Source organism: Vombatus ursinus, unplaced genomic scaffold (assembly GCF_900497805.2).
Source record: "Vombatus ursinus unplaced genomic scaffold, bare-nosed wombat genome assembly UNPS02011431.1, whole genome shotgun sequence".
In the NCBI taxonomy this organism is placed as follows: Eukaryota; Metazoa; Chordata; class Mammalia; order Diprotodontia; family Vombatidae; genus Vombatus; species Vombatus ursinus.
Genome location: NW_020951209.1, coordinates 2284114 through 2309594, shown reverse-complemented (window position 1 = coordinate 2309594; position 25481 = coordinate 2284114). Strand labels below are relative to the sequence as shown.

Below are 25481 nucleotides of genomic sequence, written 5' to 3'. Positions count from 1 at the left end.
GAGGAATGAGAAGGCATCTGAATTGAACTTTGAATAAGGAGAAGAATTCTGAGAGGGAGAGATGAGAGGACATATGGGGAATGCCTTCCAATCACGAGCAATCAATCAGTCAGTCCATGGCTGTTTACTATATTAAGGGCATGCTACGTGCTGGGGACAAAAATGAAACAGTTCTTGCCCTAAAAAGGAGTTTCTGATGTAGCTTTAGGAGGTGCCCTGGACCTCTACAGAAAAATATAGAATAGATAAATGATAACTTAGAGGAGGGTGGGCACTAGAGCTGTGGGGATCAGGAAAGGCTTCAGGTACACTTGAGCTTTACCTTGAAAGAAACTACGGGTTCTGAAAAGTGAGGAGGGAGTGCATTCCAGACAGGATGGGCCACAAGGGCAGAAGTGCAGCGATTGAGTACCATGTATCAGCACCATCCTTGTGAGTTCCATGAGAAGGCAGGTTTGGCTAGATTGTAGAATGCATGAAGGATACTATGTAATAAGTGTGGAAAGGTAGGTTGGGTCCAGGTTGTGAAAGATTTTAAATGTGAAGTAGAGTACATATTTGATCCTAGAGGTAATTGGGAGCCATTGGAATGTATTAAGTAGAGGAGTGATATGAACAGGTCTGGCCTTTAGGAAAATTACTACAGTAGCTATGGGGAGGATGGAGTAGAGTAGGGAGGAACTTGAAGCAGAGAATCCAACTTGGGAGGCTGTTACAATAGTCTAGGCAAGAGGTGATGTGGCCTACAACTAGGGTGGGGACTATGGGAGTGGAGAGAAGGTGAAAGACGAGGGATATTGTGGAGGTAGAAATGATAAGATTTGGCAACTGATAGGAGATGTAATATGAGGAAGAATGAAGAGCTAAGAGTCAAGGATGATACCAAAGATGGGACTCTGGGTGAATAGAAAGATAGCATTGCCCTTGACAGTAATAGAGGTATAGAATGAGGCATATTATCATACATGCCCTTTATGTGGAATTGTTTTGATTAAATACATTTATTTACTACAGTTTATTTCTGGAGTAGGGAGAGAGTTATGTGAGAGTGCAGTGGTAATGATGGAGTTGCCAAAAAAAAGGAAGAAAAGAAAGAAAAGAGCATCAATGAAACATTTAAAAAATACTTGTAACAGAAGGAGGTTCAGATGTGGACAGAGAATAATAGGGTAACTTTGGTACTACATGTTAAATTTAATATGGATTTTACTTGTTTGTAATCCAGATTCAAATTCCATACAAAATATTTCTTCTTTATATATGGAGATGTTCATGTTTGATGTTTGTAAAGTTCTGAATTCAAAAAAAGGGAAAAAAGGTAGATTTTTGGGGAAAGAGTCTGAGTTCTACTGGCCAAATATCAGAGGGTACCTCATGGATGTGTTATACTCAGGTGACCAGGAAGAGATGTTGGTAGTTTGATCCTTTAGTCCTCTAAGATGATCAAGTTGAGAGAATGATTTCATTACTTTTTAATGAAAAAGCAAAAAACAAAAAACCAACTAGCCTAACATACATGGAGGTCAGGGGTTTAGGATATTGCTCCCACCACAACAACTTATAGGCTCTGGTGGCAGAGGGTGGGGGGAGGTGAAAGAGAAAGAAAAGTCAAGGTCACTGAAAGGGTAGTGGTGCCTTCAATGGAAATAGAGAAGTTTGGGAAATAGTAAGTTTTAGGGAGGAGAAAATGAGTTCTGCTTTGGATATGTTGAATTTGAGATTCCCGAGACATGTAGTCAGCAGTTTGTAAAGTAGACTTGGAGTTTAGGCAAGATATTAGGGCTGGATGTATAGAATTGTGTGTTACTTAAGGAGAGAAGATACTTGAACCTATGAGAACTGATAAGATCTACAAGAAACCATAGATGTACAGAAAGAAGACCTAGGACAAAGTACCATGAAACACTTATAGAAAGGAGGGCAGGAAATGAATGATGCAATGGCAGTATTGTTTTAAGAACAGCTTTGAGCAACTAAGTCATTTTGACTATTATAAATGCCCAAATTAACTACAAAGGACATATGAAGAAAAACATTATCTGCATCCAGAGAAAGAACTGGTAAATAGAAGTATGTATAGAATGGTTTTACGTGTGTGTGTGTGTGTGTGTGTGTGTGTGTGTGTGTGTGTGTGTAATATTTAAATCTAATGGTAGCCATCTCTAGGGTGGGGATGGGGAGAGAGAGAAGAAAAAAGGAAAAAAAAAGAAAGTTATATGTTAACTTTATTATACATTTAAAAGTAATAGCAAGTTATACATGCTAAATTTGCAGTTTCATCTGCAATCATTTTTTTTCTATTCTGCTGTGTTATGGAAATGTTTGTTTTATTTCTTAAGTTCAGAATTAAAAAAAAGGAATGATGATTCAGGAAAAGAGAAGGAATAGTGAAATAAACAGTCAACAAGCATTTATTATTAAGAGCCTGCTATATTCCAAGGACTATGCTGAATGCTCAAGATACAAAGAGAAAAGTGAAATAGTCCTTGGGGGAGCCAGGAAAGACTTCCCAAAGTTGGTATTGCTTGAGCTGAATCTTGAAGGAAACCGAAGTTACTAGAAGGCAGAAATATGGAAAGAGAGTGTTCCAGGCATAGGGGACATCTAGTGAGAAGGGATGAGGAAAAGAGCTGGAGGTTCATGTGTAAGAAACAGCAGGCAGAACCCTATGGTTCAAAAGTGTGGAGGGGATTAATATCCAAGAAGAATGGAAAGATGTAAAAGGGTCAGATTGTGAAGAGCTTTAAATGCCAAAGCAGAAGTGTTTATATTTGATTATAGAGGTAATAGGGAACCACTGGAGCTCACTGAGTTGGGGCATGACGTGGTTGTATCTCCACTTTGGGAATACTCCTTTTTGGGAAAAAAAAGGATGGATCGAGGAGAGATTTTAGAGAGGAAAACGGAATAGGAGGCTATTGCAATAGTCCAGGTGGAAGGTGATGAACAACAATGATGACTATGTGAGTAGAGAAGGGGGGGGCATATCTGAGCAATGTTAAGGAATTGGAAGCAATAAGATCTGGTAACTGATTGGCTAGGTGGGGTGTATGAGAATGGAGACTAGAGGACCACGCTGAGGTTATGAGCTTGGGTGACTGGTGGTACCCAGGATAGTAATAGGAAAGTTTGGAAGAGAGGTGAGTTTTGAGGGAAAGATACTGAACTCTATTTTGGACATGTTAAATTTGAGATTTGTTTTGGGCATCCAGTTTGAAATGTCTACTGGGTAGTTGAAGATGTGCAACTGAAATGCAGGAGAGAGTCTTAAAAACCCAGAGAAGAGAGTTTCCAGGAAGAGAGAGTCAACAGCCTAAAATATTACAGAGATCAAGAAGTATGAGGGTAGAATAAAGGCCATTAGATTCAGGGGTGGGGAACCTGAGGCCTTGAGGCCACATGTGGCCCTCTAGGTCCTCAAGTGCAGCCCTCTGACTGAATCCAAGCTTCACAGAAAAGTGAAGTCCCCCACCTAGACTAGAGCATAAATTAGGAAGGAGTAAAAGGACTGCCTTGCTGCATTGAGAACCTAGTTGAGACTGGATAACAAAAATTTATAGTTTACCCAGGTGGTGGTTGTGTGATTTCTCTAGCTCCAATCACCAGTACATCTGTAGGAGCAGAGAGGTGGGTGATGGCAGTATTCAGGATTGTGGCTTTGTAAGGCACAGAGTAGAGGTAGGACGAGGGAACAAAGGATTAGAGAGTAGGGCAGGGCTGAACTGATTCAGTAAATAGTCTAGTCCAGGGAGGAGAATGGCAGAACAGGCTGATGGCCTGGAGAAGACCTGAGGTTTGGAGAGATTATGAGCCTTAATGAGGATGAGGAATAGGGTTAGGGGTGTAGTGATGGAAAATCATGATCAGATAAATGCAGGTCAGAGTTTAGAGTTCTTGATCATGGAAGTGGAATATTTGTGTGGGGTATTGCTGAAAGAAACCTTTCAGATCATTATTTTACAGGTGATGAAATTGAGGCCTAAGGAAGTATAATCACTTGTTCAAGCTTACATAGTTTGTTAGAGTCAGAACCAGGACTAGAACCTATGCCACCTAACTCGCTGCTCAGAGTTTTTTCTACCACACCATGCTGCCTGTGTGGCTACCTTTCAGTCGGATGTTTTCTGGTTTTTAGTTTAAAGTCAAGGATAGTTATCCCTTCAGGATTAATGTTGGCCATTTTCCTCTTCTTGAATATTTAACAGTAATATTTTCACAAGTAGCTTTAGTATATGATCTTCCCTTTTTCAGTACTCAATACTATGCTACACATACCTGCTCCCCAACCCTTGTCAGTTTTACGGGTAGATCATATAGTCAGGAAAATTTTTTTAGATTTAGAAGATGCCTTGGAGATCGTCTAATATGGGTCCTTCATCTGACAGATGAGGAAAACTGAGGCCCAGAGATGTTAAGTGGCCATGGTTATAAGTAGTGAGTCATAAATCCAGTATTCAGGCCCAGGTCCTTTGTCTCTAAATCTAGTGCTCTCTTTGCTAATCCATTGCAGCCTTACTTGAATCTTCTGCTACCTATCCTGCTCCAACCTTTCTGCTGACCCCTACTCTCACATATCACATTGCTTTTCAGATATCTGTAACTGAATGTCCAGTAGACATCTTAAACTCAGCATGTCCAAAACAGAACTCAATGTTCTCCCTCCTACCCTCCCTATTACTGTAGAGGGTAACACCATCCTTCTAGTCTTTCAGGCTCACAACCTAGGAGTCATCCTGGATTTCTCACTATCTCTCAACCTGTACCACTCCCCCGCCCCAACCAAGCTGTTGCCAAGGCCTATTGACTTCACCTTTTCAACATGTTTTGAATGTACCTCCTTTTCTTTTCTGACTGCCACCACCCTGGTGCAGGCCATTATCACCTGCACTATTGTAATAGCCTGCTGATAGGTCTGCCTGCTGTCTCCCCACTCCAACCCTTTCTCCATTCAGCCACCAAAGTGATTTTCCTGAAGTCTGATCGTGTTACCTTCCTATTCAATAAACTCCAGTGGCTTCCTCTTACCTCCAGAAGCAAATCCAAAATGCTCTGTTTGGCATTCAAAGCCCTTTATAACCTAGCCCACTCCTACCTTTTTTAGTTTTCTTACACCTTCCTCCGCAATATGTACTCTTCAATCCAGTCACACTGGCCTCCTCATTGTTTCACAAACAAAACATCCAGTCTGGTGGATAGGCATTCTCTCTGGCTGTCCCCCATGCCTGGGATGCTCTGACTACTGACCTCCCTGGCTTCCTTTGAGTCCCAACTAAAATTCTGCCTTCTACAAGAGGTTTTTGCTAACCCCTCTTAATTCCAGTGCTTTCCCTCTTTTAATTATTTCCTGTTTATTTTGCATCTATCTTGCTTTGTATATATTTGTTTGCATATTGTCTCCACCATTAGACTGTAAGCTCCCTAAGGGCAGGGACTGTCATTTGATCCTTTTTGTATTCCCAGTTCTTAGCACATTCCTGGAACATAGGAGGCACTTAATGTTTATTATTTGATTGATTGATTGCTACAAACTGGAACTTGCACAGTTCAGGGCCTGCAGGGCTGCTAGACAGGAGTTTCTTTTGCATTTCCTGTGGGTTGCAGAAAGACATTTCTCTTCCTGGTATTTGCCAAGGTCACAGAGGCAGGCTTCAAAAAGCTCTTGCTTTGTTACTGTTCCTCATTCCATCTAAGTATCGACACTTGTTGCCATATTGTATATTTTTCAATGTCACGCTTCCTTTTTCTGATTCCTCATATTTTTCTAAGTACCTAAGGTACTTACTCTGTTTCCTGCTTTTCAGGTGATGGTGGTAGACGGTAATTCAGGTACAGTCGTTTGGAATTCCAGTCTCTCATGTCACATGAAAGAATCAGCTGCCACTTCAGTGATGACATCAGACCAAAAATCAGTTTTTCTCTTTTGGGCTGAAAACCTGTCAGCAGCCCCATCCAATTCAGTGAGTAAACCTGTGAAAGAGGTTATTTTATTCCTCTTTCCTCTGTCAAAAGGCAGCTAGCTACTCTTCAGAACTATTGACTTAAGAAATTGTTTGGCTTTGCTTTTTTTTTTTTTGGTGAGAAGAGAATACTTTTCAGCTATGAAAAGCAATAATGGGAAGTTAGTGATCAGTCATAAGATTTTTATATGTTGAGAAAGCAGAACCTTCTGTTTCTGGACATGTAGGGGTTTCTTTCATAATCTGAGACCCTTCTCATAGGAAGAAATCAAGCTTTTAACTGTGAAAGGAAATATATCTTAGCCAAATTTCTCCTTTGCCCTCTGCATTAGATGAGCATTAAATGGAAGAGTTAATATTTCTGTTTTTTCCTTTTCCATTTAGGATCTCAACTCAGGAACTGAGCCACCTGTGCTCCATCATCTTTACCTTTTGCATCCAACCTTCCCCACAATCCTCCTGGATCTGGCTAATGACACAAGTGCTGTGAATGCGTCAGCAAGTGAGTTTTCTGATGGTGGGAGTCTACATACAGAGGGTTTGAGAACTATTCAGAGAAGAGTTCTTCTGAGAAGCAGCAATCAGATATGTGAGACTGGGGGTCAGTGGAAAGTTTGGAGAAGGATAGGTAGTGGAAGATTCATATAAGACAGTAATGGATTAGCAGAGAGTGCACAGGATTTAGAATCAACGGACTGGGCCTAAATCCTGGATTTATGGCTCACTACCTATAACAAAACAATGTATAAAAATACATTGTCTGGTTACATATAAAAACTATTCCATCGAACCATCATCCTTAGGACATATGCCTTTGAGTTTTGTTTTTTTTCCACTAACAACGTTGAACTTCACACAGTTATTTGCTTGATTCCTGTGGTGAACAGCAGCATAGAAAGGTGCAAAAAATGCTCGCAACGTTGACCTCTTTAGCATCTGTCTTTAATCTTAAATTCTCAGCGAAAGTATCTATATTCATAGAAGTTAGGGCAAGTAAGTTGAGGATTCTTCAGGATAAACATCACAGGATAAGTGGTTCTTAGAGAATTTTTAAAAGAAGAAGGGATTTATAGAGGAAAAAGATGTTAACTGGATGTTGGGCCTGTTCTAGTCTTCATCATCTCAGGATGAATGGGAATTCAGTTCACTAAAGTCATGGAAAGCTAGCCACTGTCATCTGTTGGACTGGGATTCTTCATCATCCTGTTATCTTTCATGGCATTAGCTCTGAGGAATCTTCATACCTGGGATGTAACCAGATCGGCCAAGTTCCCTTCCCTATCCTTCTCTACACCTTCTTGCCTTCTGGAAGGCAGACTTTCCATTTACAGATCCAAGTGTTTCCTCTGAGGTTGAAGCCAACGCTAGTGATTGTGGCTTTGTTGGAATGTCCTGGCTTCTGTTGCCACTCTTCTGGTCTTCTGACATAGGCAAATGCTTCTTTGCACTAAGCAGAAGGCAATATGCTGTTCACAGAGGAGATGTCTATTGTTTTATGTTGTCTTTCAATATTTTTAAGTGCCTCATGCTGGTAAAATTCTTTTATATAATATAAATGAACTAATTTTCAACATGTCACCATCAAGCATATTAAAAGCACCCAGAAATACTAATAATAATAATGATAATTAAAAGTCATGTTTATATTACAATGCTTGTTTTAAAGGTGAGGCACATTAAATAATAACTGGATAAGTGTTAGGTTGCCAATCCAACATTACAATATTCAGCCTTTCTAATCTATTTCTTGGTTCATTTCTCTACCAGTTCCTTCTTCTAATTGTTGGCACAAATAATAATAATAATAATAATAAAACAATAATAACATATGTTTATATATCACCTCAAGGTTTACAACAAACTTAATACACATTGTCTCATTTGATTCTCACAACAACCCTGTGAAGTTGGTAGTGAAGGTTTTATTATTTCCATTTTACCTATGAGGAAACTGAGTCTCAGAGAGGTAGAGACTTTCCCAAGATGATGCAACTAATAAGTGGTCAAGTAAGGATTTAAACCAGGACTTCTTACTGTCTATCCAGTGATCTTTTCCTACTAAACCATAGTTACCTTACTAATTCCCATATTGTACCTTATAAGGCCCCTCAAAAACTTGTGTTCTGCTTTCCACATTAACAATTGCTATACAAGATGACTTTCCTTATAAAGAAGGAGCATATTTCCTTATGTTAACTGTTATTTCCTTTGTTTTTCCACAGTTGGAATTAATGATGTCTGGAAAGATGCTTTCTATGTTACCAGGAAAACAGGGCCTGGGTCTGAAAACCATCTGAGACCTCTAGTTGTCAGCAAGGTGAACTTAAGGTGGGCCCTGATGGAGAGCCAGGTTGTTGTGCTAAAGGAGACCACTCCCAAAATTGGCCGGGGAGAACTTAGAAGATTCCTTTCTAGGCTAAAGTTTATTTCTTCTCAGAAGGTAAGTAGATCCCTTGTTTAAGAAATGTTTGATAAATTTTGGGGTTTAGTTTCAATTCCTAACTTGATCATCAGAACCATGAAATCATAGAATCTCAGAGGACCTTGGAAAGGACCTTGGAAGTTATCTAGCCCAACCTATACCTGAACAGGAACCTTCCCCAACAAGTAATCATCTATCCCCCCATGAGGATATCCAATGATGAGGAACTCATTACCTCCTGAAGCAATCCATTTTACTTTAGGACAGCTCTTTTATAAGAGAAAAAGAATGTTGGAAGAGAACTTTATTGAGGTAGTAGCAAGAGTGCTGGACTTGGAGTCAGGAGAGCATTGGGTTCAGATCCTCCACCTGTTGCTTACCAACTGTGTGACTATAGGCCATCACTTTACCTCTCTGAGACTCCATTTTCTTATCTATTATATGGGGATAACGATGCCTATAATACTTGCCTTATAGAATTGTTGTGAGGATGAGATGAGCTTTACCAATAATGTCTAGCACAGCGGTGGGAAACCTGCGGCCTTGGGGCCATATGTGGCCCTCTAGGTCCTCAAGTGCAACCCTTTGACTGAATCTAAACTTTACAGAACAAAGCCCCTTAATTAAAAAAAAAAACTGCAAAACTTGGACTTGATCAAAAGGCTACACCCAAGGACTGGTGTCCTTTTGCTTGACTCTAGCTAGAACTTTGCACTCTTACTGTGCTATGGAAATTCTTGATATTATTATAATTGAATATCTATATGCTTAGAGTGAAGTTCTTTGTGGTTAGCCTGGTTTCCTAGAAGATTCTGTGACCCCTGAAGAAGCTCAGTAGCAGATTAGTAAGGAAAAAAGAAAGTCTTATAGAAGGACAGCCATAGACTTAAGGGTATGAAAAAGGAAGAAAATTGTAAATGTTGAATACCTGGGAAAAAAGGATTTCTATTTAGAGGTCTAGTGGCTAGGTAGAGTATTGGGCTTAGAGTCAGGAAGACTTATGTTGAGATACTTCTTCACATACCAGCTGTGTGATCTTGGACAAATCATTTATCTCTCTGAGCCTCAGTTTCTTGATCTGTAAAATGGGGATAATAATAGTATCTACCTTACCACAGTGTTGTCGAGGACCAAATGAGATAATGCACGTAAAATACTTTGTAAACCTTAAAGGTCTATAGAAGTGTGAGCCATTGTTGTTATTACTTTAATTACTCTGAAAGTTTCCATCTTAAAACAAAACTCAAATAAGACATATGTTTATGTTTTCCCCTAGGTCTAGTCTGAAGGTACCTCGGATTTCAGATGGGACTAATGAGGACCCTCTCTTTAGCCTAGAATCTTCTCAGTTAAGTCTGTAAAATCAGGTATATGGAGAAAGCAAAAGGAAGCTTCTTTCCCCACATTGTCTTGCCACCTCTGTATAATTAACGCAAAGCACTTTGGAAAGCAGGCTGTTACTACTTCATAACAATCCTACCTGTTTGGTAATGGTATGTTTAACTTCCCTTCTTTACTTTCATATCAAGACCATCCACAAGCTTTCTGTGGGTTGTTTAAAAATGTGTGTGTGTGTGTGTGTGTGTGTGTGTGTGTGTGTGTGTGTGTGTGAGAGAGAGAGAGAGAGAGAGAGAGAGAATATGCATAATTTATAAGCAAATGCTGAGAAGTGTCCAAGAAGTACTTATATCCAGGAAACGTTTTTTGCTTTGTGTTACTTTATGGGTTTTGAAGTGTGGAGTGTTTACTAGATATATTTCATACCCATTTCCTTACACATGTGAAACATATCTGGGCCATTTGGTCATCTCTACTCCTCTAAATTTCCTACCTCTTATCTTAGGGTCACCATTTTTCGACCTTTCACTTCCTTCTTATCCAGGTCAATCTTGAACTATCTCATTTGTCAATCATTGGCACCAATTTAAAACAATATGAGAAGACTGACTATTCTTATCCCTTTGATCCTTTGTTTCTAACCTCCCATCCAGATGCCCAGAGGCTATGGGAAGAGCTATATTACTATCACAAGTATAGTAAGAGAAATAAGTTCAAATGAATTATCTCTGATAAAGCCCCATATTATTTTGGTTTTCAGTGTGTTAGGGATGATCCACTGTTTCTGCTGTGATGTCAGGATTAAGCAGAGCATTCCTACTGCTCACGAAAACAGTTGAGGTTCATATTCTTTTTCCCACTTTACACCGACTTTTCATAATGATTGGTACACTTCCCTCGTGGAGCCCTCTTCCTACAACTTCTTGCATTTTTTATTATTGAAGAATATTTTTGCTTCGTTGTACAGAATTCTTATGGAGGAAAAGCTATTCCTGAGCCCTTCCTTTAAAACCCTGAGCCTTGATATATAGTTAATCTGTCCAACTGACCCTATTCCTTGTAGAGCCATGGAACAGCTTGTATACATTTCGTGGTGTTCTTGTATAAATATTGTAACTTTGTAAATAGCAAGTTCATTGGTGTAGTCTGTAGTTTTTAGTCCCCTTCCTCTATTCTTTTCTTAATAGGAATGGATTCTTGTAAGCTATCTTCTAATAGTGATTATTTATTGGGCTGAGCCTCTCAGTTGATGATATGTCATAAGAAATCCAAGTCAGGAGCAGGTAGGAGGATTGTTCTCTCCCTTGAGCTACTTTATGATGTGTTTTCACTGAAACTTTCAGTAGTGCTCCCTTATGCTAGTTTTAGAGATTTCATTGATAACATTGCTAAATTTGAAAGGGCGTGTGTGCCATTTTCCCAATGAAAGTCATATGACATAATATTAAAAGGTTAATCACTGTCAATGTTCAGCATATGCTGCTTGAAATACAGCCAGTCTAGGTACCTGACCCCATACCTGTGAAGACAGAGTCAGTTCTAGCATAGCTTCTGTCTGAATCCCAGTTTGGCACAGATGAAGGAATAAAAAATGTCAAGTTGGATCTAGGAATATCCCAGTAGGAAAAGATGGTCCCAGGTCATCTGGAATTTGGATCAATTTTGAAGGATGTGGTGGTGCTAGGCCCTGTTTTGATTGAGGATCCTTCTGTGCTTTAAATAGACCCAGTTGTTGGAGGGAGTTCCAAAGTCTAATCTGGGCCAAACTGAATGTCATGCTCTGTAGTGGTCTCCATGACAAGGGTGTTCCCTATCATACACCACTGAGATCTGAGCATTTCATATTTCTCCAGTATACCCAGACTTTCAGACTGGCTACCCATATTTAGGCAGAAATATGTGGTACATTTGTTCATAACATATGTGTTTTGGAGATCATTTTTAGCAGACAGTCAGGCTCCTTTTTTTGGTTAAGTCACAGAAATATAAAATAAAAGAGCTGGAAAGAATGTTTTGTGTGAATTCAAGGTGATGTGCTTGCCTACCACCTTAAGGGTTCAATTTTGGCTATACTTGATAGGACTCTTTCCCCTGTTCTCTTCCCTAAACCATTTAAGAGATAATGAGTTGTGATGGAAGGTTGACATCTGGACAGTTTGGGTACTAACCCATGTTCATATGTATTTAAACCTCCCTCTTCTCTCAGGGAACCATTAACTGGATGAATGAGCATTAGTCTGTACTGTAAGCATTCCTTTCTTTTCTCTACTCCTCACATTGGGTCCCTGTAATAGCTCAAACAACTACTAGAAGCAGTAATAATACCTTTTGCATCTTACTGCAAATGAAATTGACCCCTCTGTACTCTGTCCTGTCTTTGCTTTCCTCTTTAATCAATCTATGAGGGATCTTTCTTTAATTTTATTATTCTGTGGTATTGTTACATCAATTCCCATAAATGTGAACTGTTGTCTACATCTTCTGTGTAAAAGAAACACCACTCTGTGAACTGTCAGAAAAGCATTTGAAATACAAGATAGAACAAATAAACACCATGTACAGGATAATTTGTGTGTGCCACTATTCATTTTTCTTAGCTATGAATGATGGTTTATGGTCACTGATATATAAGATAAAGAGCAACTAAGTGATTTCATGGAATTATTTTATGGACAAATAAGTAAGAGGAAAGTCATTGGAAGGAGCAAGGAGAAGGAAAATAATAGGATTTAGAGATGGGACAAGAATGAAAGTGTATCCCTTGACTCCTCCCAATGGTCTTGAACCAGAATTTTGTTTTATTGAGCACCTAACAAGGGAAAGGTACAATGCTAAACACCATGGAGAATACAAAGAAAACTGAGATGTCACATGTGACACCAAATCCCTTTATGATGTCTTCTGTTTTCATCTCACGCTAGCCAGGATGACTCTAGTATACTTGACTATACGAGAAGTGCTAAAAATTCAGATGCTAACCACAATCACATTGACAGTTTCTAATTCTCCCAACCCCAGACAGGCTAAATGAAGTAGAAAATAGACCCTTGTTACATAGTAGGGAATGGTGAGATGGGAATACGAGGCATCTGGAGGGATTTGGGAAGCTTTGGGGACTTGTGCTGACAGACAGCCTTGCTCTCAGGGTCCAAAATCCATGCTTAAAAAGGAATTTTGGAGTTGTGCACATATTCTCAGTAGCTATGGAAGGCAGGACTTATCCTCTTCACCCCCTTCCTCCTGATTCTCTCCTGCCCCTCCCATTGCAGTCCTAACATTGCTCATCCTCCACTAATGATTCAATCACTTCACATAATTCCATCCTAGGCTCTTGTGAAAGCACGTTCTCCTGTAGCTCTGAGCAAAAATCAGCCTCTCCAGAGACCGAGTGGACAGACTGGTTTTTTTCCTGGTAATAACCGCTCAGTCGATCCGTGGAGTGGGTTGGAGTCAGTGGCTGCCGCTGCTGTTGCCGCCGCTGTTGCTGTTGCTGCAGCAGAAGGCATGGGTAGTGTAGTGATGGTGAGTGACTCATGTTCTGTTTGAAGGATTTGTAATGGCTGCATTTAAATTCCAATACCATCTTGGTGTAGGTGTTGAGGGTTGTTATGGCTGACATCATGCAACAGGTGAAAGAAACCCAGGCCATGCTACATATGAAGGAACAGAAGAATTAGACAATGAGAACCTGACTTTCTTCTCCCATGTGATTTGAGGTTGAATCTATAAGAGTAAGAGGGCTTCCTCTTTTCTTGCATGTGATAACAGGAAGGTATATTTTAGGGAATTAGGGTGGAGACATAGTGTAATGCGGTTTCTGTGGGCAAAGGTTTAGAGTTATCACAGCTTTATCCACTTCTCTCATGTCTTTTGATAAGTGTTTTAAGTACACACGAAAAAGTCTGGTATCTTCCCATATTCTGAGTGCCAGGAATTTTCTGTTTCTTCCCCAGTTCCTATCTTTTGGCATTGTACCTGAGGAACCCTATCTCCTATGTCTTCCTCTGTCTGGAATCTATACAATCTAAGAATCATAACTTTGGGAGATAAGTTCTCCAATGAAAGGCAAATGTATGTTCATTCAGAACTATACCCCTCTTCTCTCCCTAAACTCTCCAGAGTTCTGAACAGCCCAAGGACAGACAATTTTGTGAGTTTGGGGAAAGGATCAAAAGATGCTTTTTGTGCTCTGCCTCTAACAACCAGAATGAAGCTTGGTTTGCTCTTGCTGTCCAAGAGCAAACTCAGCCTTATTCTGCTTACTTTGCTTAGGGAGCTAGTGACCAAAGCTAAGAAATACCCCAATGCTGTGGATTGTAAGGGAATACTGTGGGTACCCAAGAGAGTTTGGTAAGAACAACCATGACTGTATAGTAGCAGGTGAAGATTTCTCAAGGGAGAAATTCCAAGACCAAGAACTCTTGAATCTACTATATAAAGTAGCAAGTGTCAGGAGCAGGTCAGGTGTCAGATAATTACTATTTAACAAATGTAGAAAAAACAAAAAACCACCCAAAATACTCTTACTCTATAGGCTTATGATTGTCTTCTTAGAATGGTAATTCCTTGAGGTCCAGTATCATGTTTTTATAGTATAACTGAAATGTACTTGGAACTCTATGAACATTTAATAAATGACAATACTTTAGAGAAGGGGTTTTTAACCTAGTGTCTATTGACCCTGTGGGGATCTGTGTATAGATTTCAGGGAGTATGTGAACTTGGATGGGAAAAAATTACATTTTCTTTTCACTAACCTTTAATTGAAATCTAGCATTTTTTTATTATGAACATATGCAACAAAAGTTATTCTGATAAGGGGTTTTGAGACTTTGCCAGACTTCTCAAAGGAGTTCATGACATGAAAAAAAGGTAATGACTAGTATTTTAGATAATGGTTAGTAATTAGATTAGGAAAATAGAAAATGTTCAGATATCTCATTAAAAAAGTGAAATCATTTTGAAGGAAGAGAAGATTCTGGTTTTCCCTTCTCTCATTTTTTTTTGGGGGGGGGGAATCTAAGATAAATAACATTATTCTCTTTTAAATTGACACCATGATTATGAGGTGGTTTATGGGGCAAATTATAGGATTTTGTAGGAAGGAATGGAAGTGTATGACTTCCCATATGTGGAAGAGTGAGCCATTCATAGGCCTAGGAATTAAACTCCGCTGTTTTGTGCTCAGATACCAAAGGATCATAGATTTAGAGCTAAATAGGACCTTAGAAGTTATCAAGTTTAACTTCTTTCATTTTACAGTGAGACCCAGAGAGGTGAGGCAAGTTGTCAAAAAGTCACAAAAGGTCATAAGCTGGGCTTTGAAACCAGATCTTTTGATTCCAAATCAAGCATCCTTTCCATTGCTTCATGGCACCTCTCACCAACAAGATGTTATCCATTCTCTCCCTAAACACCTAGAAATAGATGTATTTTTTCAAGTAAGTAAGACTGATTTCTGTAAACCACACAAAAACATCAGTCTCATTGTCTTAGTCATAGCTCTCATTTCTCATGGACAACTTGGACACAAAATGGAGAGGCACTTGAATGGTGATACAGTTGATATAGCTCTATGAAGCTATGGAAGATTATGCCATTATTAGTAGGACCACTGAACTGGGCGAAGTACTTGGGAAAAAAAAACCAGGGGAAGCACATCTTTACTTGCTGAGGGAGTGGTGAATTGGATGTCACCTAATAGGCCCTTTTCAGTTGGCTGCAATCCTTTTTGGGTTTTAGTCTTGGGTCCAGTTCTCTAAATTTGACAGTGACAGTGGATGAGGGATAAGGTGAAGGCCGAGGGATAATAGAAGAACATCTTACAACAAGTTTTTGGGAGGTGATCTAGCAGATTTGGACTAGAGAAAAACTAAAGAGGATATGACTAAGGGTGTGTGTGTGTGTGTGTGTGTGTGTGTGTGTGTGTGTGTATGTGTGTGTGACAAGAACCTTTTGGTGGACATACTAGAAGGCCCAGCCGTAATCCCAAGTATGTGGTCTCCAGTCTTCTGGTCCCAAGTTGGCAGTTGCCTGGAAAACTTGTGAGTACATCATGTGTGCCACCATCCCCAAAAGGCCTACAGAGGGAATAAGAAAGCAGAGTCTGTTACTATGTCTTATTATTCCCTAAATTTTTGGTAGCAAGTCTTCCCACTTTGAAGGAAATGCTCAATTTCAAGGATCATAACTTAAGAAACTACAGATCCTTGGGGAGTGGGGTGGGGCAGAAGGTGTAAAGATGCAAGAGTTCCATGGCATTTGTCCTGACAAATGATGAAACAACTGCATCCCATAAAATTAAAAACTATTGTGAAAAGTGGTTGAAGGGCCAAGAGCTCTACGTTGATTAGTCAGAAAGTTAATAAACATTTATTAAGTACATGCTGTATGCTAGGCACTGTACTAAGTACTGGGGATACAAAGAAAGGCAAAACATAGAGTCTATTCTCAAGGAGCTCATAGTCAATGGTTATAAACTGTTTGGACATAATACCTAGAATTTTAGGTCCAAAGTCTTTGAAAGTGTCTTTTTTCATTGCTATATCTTTAGTCCAACAGTCCTATTTTCTTGCTTTTCCCTTTCTCCCTCCCCTGGGTTTTTCTATCTACTTTCTCTTCCTTCTTGGATAATTTTTTTCCTGGACTTGTGTGTGTATATCTTTCAATATATTTAGTACATCCCTGAAAAGTTGTGGAAGCATCAAATGCTATTTTAAATGCACTAGAAAAACTTTAAATTCAGAGGACCCGGTGGCAAATAAATCCTTATGAAAAGCAAAGAGGTTTTAGAAAATATAAATTAACTTATTTCACATATATGATTTAAAAAAAGACATATAGGGACTTATATGAGTTGATGAAGAATGAAGTGAGAAAAATTAGGAAAACAATTTATGTAATAATAACGCTATAAAACCAGCTTTGAAATACTTAAGAACTCTAATCAATGCAGTTACCAACTATAATTCCAGAAGATTGATGATAAAACACGCTACCCACCTCAGGTGATGAACACAGGGTACAGAATGAGACATGTTTTTTGGACATGGCCAATTTGAGAATTTGTTTCACTTGTCTATGCATATTTGTTATAAAGATTTTCTTTTTCTTTTTTTAATAGTAGGGGAAGGGAAAGATATGTTTGTTCATTGAAATAAATAAAATTATTTTAAAACAACATGTGGAATAGTATCTGTAATTCATTTTCACCTTTCAACTAATGCATTCTGACATATTGATAACAAACTAGGATTCATTACTAATAGGTTTGCACCAAGAGTCATTTCCAAATGGGTGAATATTCCAAGGATATTAACAAACAGTTCTCAAATGAATTGCAAACTATTAACAAGTTTTTGAAATATTGCTCTGAATCACTCATAACAAGGGTCAAAACAACTCAGGTTTGTTTTACCCCACACCTTAAAAACTAGGAAAAATGACAGAAGGTGGGAATAGTCAATATTGGAAGGATTGTAAAATGATATGCACACTAATACATTGTTGGTGGAACTAAGTCATCCTGGAAAGCAATTTGGAATCATGCTAAGAAAGTCACTAAAATGTTCATACCCCTTAACACTGAGATGCCTCTGCTAGGCATGTAACCCAAGGAGGGCAACACTACTTTTTGTTACAGTAAAGAACTGGAAACAAAGTCTGTGTGTATTGAGGGGGGAAAGGGGGAAAGGGGAATAGCTAAATTAATTGTGATACATGCATGGCACTCTTACTGTGCCATAAGACAAAGTGAATATGAAGAATGCCTCTGTATTCAAAGAATCAAAGAAATAATTTTATGAACTGATGAAAAGTGAAGTAAGTAATACTAGGAAAACATTATGTATAATAACTATAATGTAAATGGAAAGAACAACAAAAACAAGAACAGTATGTTGTGTAATTATAATCACTCTTAGCCTCAAAGAAGACAGGAGAAAAAACACTTCCCTCCCTTCTTTTCAGAGGAGGGTGACTATGGATGTGGAATATTACATGTATTGTTAGATGGGTTGGTCATTTTTGGTTAACTGCTCTTTTTTTCTTTAGCTTTATTCTTTTTTTTTACAGCAGATGGCTATCTGGATAATGAAGGGGGAAGGGATGTATTTGGAAATCAGTGGAAAAACAAAAGATTAATAAAGATTTTTTAAATGTCAGATCATACCAGATTAACATAATTTCCATTTTTGATGGGATTGCTAGACAGATAGATTAGAAAAATACTAGGAACATAGTTCACCTGGTTTTTAATAAAATATTTGGCAAGACCTTATGAATGTTATACTTGTGGAAAATATGGGGAGAGATGTACAAAACAGTAATACAGTTGGGTAGTTTTGGAACTTGTTGAATGACAACACCCCGAAAGTAGTTGTCTACTTGGGAGGAGGTCTTTAGAGGAGTGCTACACGGATCTGATTATGCTGTTTAATATTTCTATTAATGACTTGGCTAAATACAAAGATGGTATGGTTTTTCAGATTTGTAGGTATCAAAAAGCTGTCAGATTGGATGACCAAGCCATGATCTAAAGAGGTCTTGACAGATAGAAGTGCACCTATTTGAGCAAGTGCAATAAGGTGAAATAAATGTAAAATATTACACTGGAGTTTTTAAAAATCAGCTTTACAACTATAAGATTAGAACATGGCTAAACATCAGTTCATCTAAAAATATTTGGGGATCTTGTGGACTATAACCTTAATAGAAGGAAAAGATGATTTATTTTTGGTGGGGAGGGAAAGCTAATTCAGGACCTGTGATTTCATCAGTGAAGGAAACTCCACTGATACAGATGTGCTACTCTTCTGTAATTTATAGAGTGTTGCCTGGAGGTACTGAAAAGTTAGATGATGTACCCATGGTCACATAGGTACTTTGTGCTGGACTTAAATCTAGCTTTTCCTGATGCCAAGATTGGTCCTCTACCCACACCAACCCATCTCTCATAGCAATGTGATATGGCAGGCAAAAAACTGACAAAACCTTAGGTTGCATTGAGAAGTATCATTTTCAGGACTAGGGGAGGTGTTAATCCCTCATTACTCTGCCCTGTATTTAATTCTGAGGACCATATTTTAGAAAGGACATTGGTAAGTTGGAGAATATCAAGAGGACAGCAGTCAGTGTGGCAATGGACCTCAAGATTAATACCATATAAGGATCACTTAATGGACTATGGCAATATTTAGCCAGAAGACAAGAAGATTTATGGAAAACAGGATAGCTGTCTTCAAATATTTGAAGGGCTGTGAAGAAAAGGAATTAGGTTCTATTTGGTCCCAGAGGGCAGAAGCAATGGGTGAAAGTTTCAAAAAATCAGAAGCTTAATAGGAGGGAGGGAGGGAGAGAAGGAAGAAAGGGAACAGAGAAAAGGGGGTAGTGTCTTATTTTAGAAGGTAGTTATTTGTGGCAGAAGAACATGGCAGGCTTTGTACTTGCCTAAGTGACTTGATGGGAGATCCTGTACCTCCTGGTTACTTTCTGTCTTTTTCTCTCCTTTACTAAGGCCTAATAATAGACTTTCCTAACCTAATTGATAGAATTAACTAGGGCAGTGATAAAGTCCCTCCAGAAACACACAGCAGAAACAGATATGTGCTTGCTTACTCGCCTAAAAGGGCATATCATGGACATTGTTCCTGAACTCCAACCTCGTGTGTAGAGGAAGGGAATTTCCTAAGCACTGTTATCTTTGGAATTTAACAAAGAAGAGAAATTTCTTGGGCAGTGCCCTAAAACTAACCCTAAGTTCAAGAGTTAAGGGGATTGATTTCGGGAGAAGGAATTCCTAATTTCTTGGAGAAAGTAGATTAACCACATGATCCCTGCAACTGAATGGGCAGCAAGGTTAAAGCTATGCTATAGGGGAACAAGGTATCTACTTTGCCACTCCGAGATATTTTGTAGTAAATTATTTGGGCTGTGTAGATATGAAGGAAGAGGTTACCTCTCCAGTAGCTACAAAATATACTTGTTTTCTGGGTAGTCTAAGCCATAAGGGGCACTAAGAGACTAGGAGGGACTGTTACTCCTAAGGATTCACCAGGATGTTGGAATGTTGCCTCACTGGCAACTCTGAGTTCAGTTCCTTCTGAGGGGACTGTTTTATATATTTTATTTATCTGTTTATGGGACTCTGGTATGTCCTTTCTGTATTTTCTGTGGGGTGGTATTATTAGTCATCCTATGCACAATATACATTCATTACTTGGGTGCTTGTAAAGGAGCAGAGGATCCTTTAACTCACTTCTGTGAAAATCTAGACACAAACTGTATTTGAAGATTTCCCAGAGTAAACTTCAGGTTCAGTCATAGTAAGCCAAAGAGAAAATGACCCTTTTGGATTAAGCACTGAGATCATAACTGTTTCAAGTGAGTCCAGAACCTAGAGATTTGAGGCACTTATATTTGTATATCAGGCAATTTTTGCATATATTTGAAATTGATTTACCTGTGTCCTTGTTTGCCACCATATAAGATTCTTTAAGTCAGGCATTGTTTTGTTTTTGTCTTTGTGTCTCCAGCGTCTAACACAATGCTTTACACGTAGTAGACACTTAGCAAATGTTTATTAGGGGAATGAGTTAGTGACCAGTGAGTTTCCAATAGAGATCTTCAAGCAAAGGCTGGATGGCCACTTGTTGATGATATTGTAGAGGAGATTCTTGTACATGCATGGGTTGGACTGGGTAACCCTTGAGCTTCCCTCCAGGTCTGAGGGGTTTGTGATTCTATGCCCCCTAGGGAGACACTCACCTGATAAGACTGAGGACATAGCAGCAAAGGCATTAAGCTTAAGTCCACAGCCAGGGTTTCCAGGGAATAATAATTCCAGTAGCAGTAGGAGGAGGCTGATGGATAGCAGACTGATGTAGACAATCTCTGACCCCAGGGATAACCAAAGTATTCCTGCCAGAAAACGGAGAAAGAAGGCACCCTCATTATGTCAAAACCAAACAGTAAACCGAAACACCAATTGGGAAAAAATAGGATGTACATACAAGATTTACTATGAACTAAAGGTTAGTGAGCAAAATAGCAGAGGTGATATGAGACCAAGGAAATCAGGAAAGTCTGATCTCATCCGACATGTGCAATTTCCCTTTCCTTGAGATTCTCTTACAGGATAGCTTTGTCTACTCTGCACACAATGAGTATTTCATAAATGTTGATGACTAATTGAATTTATAAACTGCAAGGGAGGTTCCTAGAAAGTCATTCTATTCTCATCTAATCGTTTATAGATGGAACTTTTCCCATTACCAGCCTCAGAGAAAATGTCACCTCCCACACCCTCCTCCCCTTCCCACTTTGTTTGCTTCTTTAATAAATGGTTACAATAATGGAACCATTGGGGAAGGATGGTGGGGAGAGTATGCAGCTTGGTGAATTAACAATAATAATCATAATAACAACAACAATTTGTTGTTGTTCAGTTTTAGTCATGTCCAACTTTTTGTGACTCCATATGGGGTTTACTGGGCAAAGATGCTGGAGTAGTTTGCCATTTCCTTCTTCACCTCATTTTACAGATGAGGAAACTGAGGCAAACAGAGTTAAGTGACTTGCCCAGGGTCACACAGCTAGTGTCTGAGGCTAGATTTGAACTCACATCTTCCTCACTCCAGGACCCACACTCTATGCCACCTAACTGCCCTAACAACAACAATAACTAATGTTTAATTTGAAGTGCTTTAAGATTAGTAAATTGGTTTACATATAAATGCAAATATAAATAATACACATAAATGTAAATAAAAACATATTCATTTGAAAGAAGAAAAGTAAAAGTAGTAGCTACAACAGAGCAGGTTAGGGAATGGCTGAGATTTGGTACACAGAGAGTGAGACAGAGGTCTTAACTTTTCTCAGATCGCTAGGATTTTGATCAAAGCTAATGTGCTCTAAGATGAGTTAGGGCAGAGAATTTCAAAATTTTGATTATTACTCACTTTACCAAAGTTGAGTTTATTTTTTGCCCCTTGGGCTAAGACCATGGTGTCTAGGCAGCTATGGTAATCTGCTGAAGGGGATGGGTACATGTGAGCCACAGTTACCTTCTGTTTTTGTTTTCTCCTTGAGTAGGCCAAGTAGAAGGGGATAGTGACTGAGGAGGACCTCTGCCCCTGAGGCAATAGGAAGATATGGCCTGGAAAGGGGGACCATATCCCTCAATTACAAAGTCAGAGCAAGGAAGCAAGTTCTCGCCTTTTGCTTTAACTTTCTATCTTAGACCTTTAGACCTTGCCAGACAGTGGCATACCACTAGTTATAAGGTAAAAAAGAATGGCTTCCTGTATGGTCAATGGCTAGTGTTATAGAGAAAAGGCCTCTGAGCCTCCTTGAAAGATCCCCTGCCTTCAACCTCAGCCAATAGGTGCAAGTAGAGAGAGTTGTGTGACTGTGTGTCACTCTATCCTTGGGCCTCACACAGTTCACAGCAGAGAGTCATGGGTTGTGTCTGGAGGGAAGTCACTTATCAGCTATTCATCAAGGTTACATGATCCAAGCTGATAATCAACATTTGGATCATTCAGGCTTCCAAATATCCCTTTTGCATCCTGAATTATCCGAAACTTGGCTGTCTAATTACTCACTGAGTCAACCAGTCTCAGTGAGAGATTTGGGGTTTTAAAGTTCTGAAAGACAGCTGTTGGCATGACTCAAATGTGGAAGTAGAAATAAAGTTGGGCTGAAGCTCTTGTGTGAACTGTTTTTGATTAACTGATTGGCCTTGGCCAAATTACTTCACCAGCTTGGCCCTAAAATTCCTCACTTGCAAATTCAGAGGGTTGAGTTAGATAATTTCTAAGGTCTTTTCCAGCTCTAAAGTGTGAAGCTTCTGGGAATTGGGAAGTTCAAATTAATTCAATAAATATTTATTAAGTGCCTACTATGTACCAGTCACTATGCTAAGTGCTGGGGATACAAAAAGAGGCAAAAGACAGTCCCTGCTCTCAAGGAGCTTACAATTGAATGGGGGAGACAACATTCTGACAAATATATACAAGCAAACTATATACAGGATAAATAGGAAATAAGAGAGTGAAGGCATAGAAATTAAGAGATGTTAGGGAGTTTCCTGTAGAAAACAAGACTTTAGTTGGAACTTAAAGGAAGCCAGTTGCCCAATCTCTATTTTGATCTAGGTGGCCAAAAGTAAACAACAGCAACAACTCTTAGCTTGAGAAACCAAGGCAGCTGCTCAGCATATCTTCTCCTTCAATTGTTCTCAAAAAGTGTTATGTAACAAAGAGGAGGCTGAGATCCTTGTGGTTGGGTTACCTCTGGAAGCTCAGAAAGTCACTCATTTAAGTCCAACCCTCAGGAACAGTCTGAAGGAGACTGAGTTTGTCTCTTGGTGGTCAAGAGACCTCCCTTTTCAACCCCCTTAAAATAGCTCTCTGTCCTCTTCCGGCACTCATCTTCTCTTACTGCTACTTAAGGATGCTGTATCCAATGTGGTCCGGTACCCAGAGTCTATCCCTTTCACCTTTCCCACCTGCATTTACTCATTCTATCAAGGCCTTGAGAGATGACAGTATTCCTAATATTTAACGAATCAATTAAAAGGAAAGTGTTGATCCTTTAATATCTTACTCCTCCCACTGTTATACACATTAAAGAAGTAAGTTTCATTTGGGTTCAATGCTTTAACCCAAAAGGAATTTTAGATACTCTAGTAAGGGGAAAAGTGGAGGGGATAGGACATATTTTGGACAAGAGTTTCTTTTCCTGCCCCTCACATTGTACCAGCAGTCAACAACACATTCTGCCCACTGAAAGGCAGGCTCCTTTATGCTCCATCTTCCAGAGCATATCAAGACACCCTCATACCTCTTTCTACTGGTGGTGTGAGTTCAATGAAACTGCGGCACTTCTCTCCTGAAACAGACAATAAATACACATAGAAACGCAGAGATGACATTATGGGGAAGTGGAGGAAACCACACTTCCTTCATTCATTTTTTTCCTACTACCTAAGCTGCTTTATATTTCTAAAGGTGCTGCCTTAAAGATATGGAGAACAAAATTAGCTCATTAGCGTCACCATCATTATTATTAATGTAGTGGAGGTTGGATTGGAGCCTACTCCATGGAGTATGCTTGGGAATGGGCCTGAGGGGTGGGTGGGGGCATCCAGTGGGGTATATTTGAAGTTGAGCCTGCTCCCCCACCATTTTCAGTGACACAGGTTGAGAATTGGAAAGGATTTTAAAGGTGAACTACCCCAACTTCTTTATGTTATAGATGGAGAAACTGAGACCTAGAGAGATCAACTGACTAAATCATAAAGCTAGAGGAAGGAGACAGGGACAGAAACCAGGTTGCTTATTTCCCATTGCACGGTTCTTTTCACTATAGAGTGCTGCCTTCTCTTTCTTCTTACTACTTTTATTCTAAGAAAGCAAGACTTCTTAACTTGGGATCAATAAACTTGTTCTATCTATCTATCTATCTATCTATCTATCTATTATCTATTTATCTGTCTATGCACATATGTACACATATGAAAACTATTTTTAATATAATTAATTTCCTTTTTAATCCTATGTATTTTATTTTGTGCATTTAAAAAATTATCCTGAGAAGGGGTCCATAAGCTTTACCAGACTGCAAAAGGGATCCTTGACATAAAAAAGATCAAGCAACCCCACTGTAGCACAAATGATTTCTGTGTAGAAATTATTTTAAAATGTGAGTAGTAAGGGAAATTCTTAAAGGTAATAATTTTTTCCCCATTTATACTCTCTACTGAATATCTCAGGAATGAAAAGTCGATGAAGAATACTGGTTTTTGATCTTTTAGGATGTAATGGATAGAATTCTGGCTTAGTTGTCAGGATAGCCTGGTTCTAGCCCTGGCTCAAGTTGTGTGACTTTAGGCATGTTACTGCTTCACTCTTTGGGCCTCAGTTTTCTCATCTGCAAAATAAGGGACTAAGATTTTCAAAGGTGCATCCTGTTCTAACTTTCTATGGTTCCATGAGAGATCTCTGTGGAGTAGAAGAGACACAAAGAGGTACTGGTTACAATGTATGTGTATGTTTGGTGTGGCAGAGGAGTCCCTTATCACTGTATTACTTCAATTGCTTTCATTCTTGGTTGTATTTTCTGGGTATTGAACTCACTTGAAAAGTAATGTAAGGTTTCTGGGATGGAGATGTTACCTGGGCTTTCCATGTTTTCCTCACAAGAGAGCCACATGCCAGCATGGAAATAGCGAAAGGAGAAGCGGTCATCTCCTGTCTCCCAGCTGTAGTTTACCACCTCCTGGCTTGATGTATTGCCGCTACCCCCATCGAAGGGCACTAGCATGCCAATACACTTCGAGGCCGTACTCTTCCCACATAAGGGCTTGGGCACTTTCTGTGTGCCCACACACCAGTAGCTGCTAAGGAATGATGTGGTAGAAAGACAGAGGGCCAGCATGTTGAGGATGACTGCTACAATAGTATGGTGGTGGAGGGCCAGGAGCTTCAAGAAATCCATCTGCAACAGATAAGCATTTGCAAGGGAGGGAAAAGGAACACCTTTTTGGATCTGGCTACTTTCCCCTTCTATTCCTTGAATTCAAATCACATTTCTGTTTTTACTGGAAGCTAAGCCCTTGATAAAATCTTTTCTCAGTGCTTTTATGAAAGTTCTATTATACTCAATATATCCAAAGAGGAACTTGTTATTTTCCCTCCCAAGTCAATCACCTCCTCTCCTAACTTCTATGTTTCCATTGAGGGTACCACCATTTGTCCTGA

The 25481-nt window shown here is 39.3% G+C and overlaps 2 protein-coding genes across 2 annotated transcripts in view; one reads left to right on the top strand and one right to left on the bottom strand.

Annotated features, from left to right (window-relative positions):
• Positions 1 to 12284, top strand: part of FAM234B (family with sequence similarity 234 member B) — a 35788-nt gene extending 23504 nt beyond the window's left edge. The window contains exons 10-13 of the mRNA XM_027856391.1: positions 5802 to 5957; positions 6342 to 6459; positions 8180 to 8397; positions 9656 to 12284. Of these exons, the coding sequence (XP_027712192.1) occupies positions 5802 to 5957; positions 6342 to 6459; positions 8180 to 8397; positions 9656 to 9661 (498 nt within the window). The 3' untranslated portion in view covers positions 9662 to 12284. The remainder of the gene's footprint in view (positions 1 to 5801; positions 5958 to 6341; positions 6460 to 8179; positions 8398 to 9655) is intronic.
• Positions 12285 to 12373: 89 nt separating this feature from the next.
• On the bottom strand, positions 12374 to 25218 carry GSG1 (germ cell associated 1). Its single transcript, XM_027856392.1, has 5 exons — positions 24897 to 25218; positions 23563 to 23610; positions 20482 to 20634; positions 15686 to 15797; positions 12374 to 13367 (listed from the first exon to the last, which is right to left on the bottom strand). Exons 1-5 carry the CDS (start codon positions 25216 to 25218, stop codon positions 12989 to 12991), a joined length of 1014 nt encoding a protein of 337 aa, XP_027712193.1. The 3' UTR covers positions 12374 to 12988.
• Positions 25219 to 25481: the final 263 nt, after the last annotated feature.